Source organism: Triticum aestivum, chromosome 5A, assembly GCF_018294505.1.
Source record: "Triticum aestivum cultivar Chinese Spring chromosome 5A, IWGSC CS RefSeq v2.1, whole genome shotgun sequence".
Classification (NCBI taxonomy): domain Eukaryota; kingdom Viridiplantae; phylum Streptophyta; class Magnoliopsida; order Poales; family Poaceae; genus Triticum; species Triticum aestivum.
This window is the reverse complement of record NC_057806.1, coordinates 676,867,565-676,870,836: the sequence shown is the minus strand read 5'-3', so window position 1 is coordinate 676,870,836 and position 3,272 is coordinate 676,867,565. Positions and strand designations below refer to the sequence as shown.

The following is a 3,272-nucleotide window of genomic DNA, read 5'->3' as shown; positions in this document are numbered from 1 at the left end:
GGAAGAACAAATAGTGTTGCTAATTTTTTTATTTTTGTGTTGCTAAATTGGAAAACAACAAACTCTGAATTATATTTCAGTGGACAACACAAATTCTGAGTTAGGGGATCAGATTCGTCCAAATAGAAAGTTAGAAAATCCGAGATGCAATTTTGCATAATTGTAGGATCCACATGTACTGCACCGGTTGTATGGACTTTTCTTTCAAGCACTTCCTCCACAAAGAGCTGCTCTCTGGGGTCCGGTGACTCGCTTGACTTTAGTATCTACACCGCACCCCACACTACTGTAGAACCTCTCTATTTTCTCACTTGGGAAGATTCAGTAGTGGTATACTCATCGAGAGTCCATATATAGGATCGCCGCTGCTACCAATCTTAGCAGCAGCAGCTACCTTGGCATACAAAAATATTATAAACCTCGATGGAGAGGGCCACGACGACGTGGTTCCACGCGCAGGCGGCGGCGGCGGCAGCAGCGGAGGACGACCTATATCTGGCGTTGACGCCGGCGGGCAGAAGGCTAGACCGGTACGACGAGCAAGCGCAGACGGTGTGCGTGGAGGGCAAGACGGTGCGGTTGTTCCAGTGCCTCTTCTGCGACAAGACGTTCCTCAAGTCGCAGGCGCTCGGCGGCCACCAGAACGCGCACCGCAAGGACCGCCTCGCCGGAGTCCTCGGCGACCCCTACAGCAACGACAGCCCGTTGGGAGGTGCCGCGACCGGGCCGTCCTGCGATTCTGCTGCCGGCTGGTCCATGTGCACCTACATCGCCTCGCACGGCCGTGGCGCCGCGGTGGCTCCAGCCACCGATGCCTGCACGCAAGAGAGATGGGGAGGCGGCCGCGCTCCACGCTTCGCTGAGCCGGCGCCGCTCCTGGACCCGTCCACTGGCCGCGACGGCATGGGTCGGTCAAAGGCCTCTGGCGCCGGCGAGGCGCTGGACCTCGAGCTGCACCTCTAGCTATTAGCGTCGACCGGCCGGCTGCTGAATTTCATATAGCACAGGTGACGCTAATCAGTTCATCTGCAACTCGCTTTCTTTTTTTAGAAAAGCAGGATCACCACAGGCTTCCGCATCACAACGATGCACACAACCATATTCTATTAAAGTTCAAGAATGTCTTGTACTTGTTCTTATCGATTTCTTTGTTAATTGCTATAATTAACTGGGTCCTCGAACCAATTAACCATATTTGTGATTAATCTCCTTGCAGGTGTCGTCGACGGAAACATTCAGCAACAATTGTAATCGTCTGTGTCGGCGATCGAACTTGGTATCGCCACGTCGGCTGCTCTCGGTATATTTGTGTTCTTGCTTCATATTGTAGGCAGCTAGCTGGCATTGTGGTTTCACCCGTCAATAGTCATCTCGTGATAAAATAATTGTTAATATTCCTCGTTCATCAATCCGCACGGCATGTAATAACGGCTCAATCGTAATAATATCAGTGTACCTGTTGCTTCCCCGTTCTTCTTTTGTCCGGTTTTGCTATTCCTCAGACAATTGAATATTTTTAATCTAACGGTTACCGATAGAGGAAATCCATTGAAAATTACAGTACAATATTTTCAGTCGCTTGATCTACGGTGGTTCTTATTTTTCACTACAATCGCTCATGTATGCACCCTAATGGATGGACCAAACAAGTATAGCTCCTGATGCTTAATATGGTAATGTAGTTTCAACGGTTTCTCCTAGATACTGTATGTTACTGCACCCATGTGATTCGAGGAGACACTCCGGACGATGTGCTAAAGTAGCATGCGACACAAGAACGTACGGTCCTGCTGTGGAGTTGTGGAGTGACTTGGATGGCAGTGGACCAACTAGTACTACTACTATATGCTAGTCGTGTCGACCTCCGCTGTTTGTTTCGTTTAGGGACCGGCAGGCTGTTTGTTTAATTTTGGACGGACGAGTTGTTTGTACACCACCGTGGGTTCTCCTGTGATGTATCTTGCGCACACGATAAGTAGTTTTACAGTGCTGAGCGCATCTTCAACAGCAACACCTAAATTTCGTTCCATGGATTTCATTGCAAATACATCAAAGCAGTGCTAAGCGGGCTCTAGAGTATAACTAATACCTAATCTAAATGATTATCGGCGTCCGGTCCCCGTGGCCGACCATCGGCCCCGAGAACTGAAGCTTCATCGTCTCCCATTCCGCGTTGGCGCTCTTCAGCTCCGTCTCCGTAACCTCTGCCTTCGGAGCCCCGGGAACTGAAGCTGTCCGCCTCCACGTCACCCCCAAGCGACTAATTGGCCGAAGATGCTAAGCCCAACAAGCTTGGCGTCGACGGGAGGGGAGAAGCGGTGGCCATCCTGGGACACGAGCGGTGGCGACCTACCATGCAATACTCTTCCCCACTGCCGGCGGCGCCCGCGGACGTGTCGGCTTCGTGGTCGTGGCGCCGGGGAGCGGCCTCCTCCTCATCGGTGTTGTCGAACAATGCCTCACCCACCTTGTCATCGTACTCCTTGACGGCGGCCGCCACCCGCTAGCGGTACCGCCAGCTGGCGACGCGGATCTCATGGCTGGAGCGGTAGGCCTCGAGCAGCGACTCCTGCTCCGCCAGGTCCGCGTCTGACGTGACCGCCCTGCCGATGGCGACCTGTTCCTCCGCCTGCAGATGCTCCTGGAGGAAGGTTGTGGTTGTAGTTGGCGTCGGACTGCACCTCCCAGAACTGGTCCTCCCGCTCTTCCCGCACCATGTCCATATAATGGGCACGGGCCTCGCCGATGGTCATGGTGCAATGCACCGGCGAGGGTGGAGCGGAGGAGGAGGGTGCCACTAAGGAAGAGGAGGCTGGCGCTGGCTCATCGTCAGAGGCATCCTCCATTTGCACGTCGTCGTCGGAGGCGTCCTTCGTCCTGCCAATCGGCAGCAATGGCCTTCTTATGCTCCAAAGTCAGCCCGTCCCAGAGAGATTTGGCTGTGGAGGGATCCATGCCGGGGCGTGGTGCGGAGAGGGATGACTGTGGCTATGGCTGGGGCACCGGGGCAGCGGTTTATATAACACCAGTGGGCGGCAGAGGGACAGACGGGTGTCGCCAGAGGAGACGCCTCAGCAACCGCGTGCCATCAATGCAGGCAGTAGACGGACGGACGGGCGTTCGTTGTGTCATTTGAACGCGTGGTACTCGCCTGCACAGGGAAACGGACAAGGCGGCGCTCTCTTGTTCGACGCGCCGCTTCAATGCCGGTGCAGTGAGCGGTCGCGTCCGCTCTGGCTGGGCATGAATGCGGGAGCTGATGCTATTTTGTC

The 3,272-nt window shown here is 54.3% G+C and overlaps 1 protein-coding gene across 1 annotated transcript; it reads left to right on the top strand.

Moving 5' to 3' along the window:
- Nucleotides 1–210: 210 nt before the first annotated feature.
- LOC123108360 (uncharacterized) lies at nucleotides 211–1,487 on the top strand. The gene is made up of 2 exons (XM_044530167.1): nucleotides 211–1,007; nucleotides 1,217–1,487. Exon 1 carries the CDS (start codon nucleotides 424–426, stop codon nucleotides 961–963), a length of 540 nt encoding a protein of 179 aa, XP_044386102.1. The 5' UTR covers nucleotides 211–423; the 3' UTR covers nucleotides 964–1,007; nucleotides 1,217–1,487.
- The last annotated feature ends 1,785 nt before the right edge of the window (nucleotides 1,488–3,272 follow it).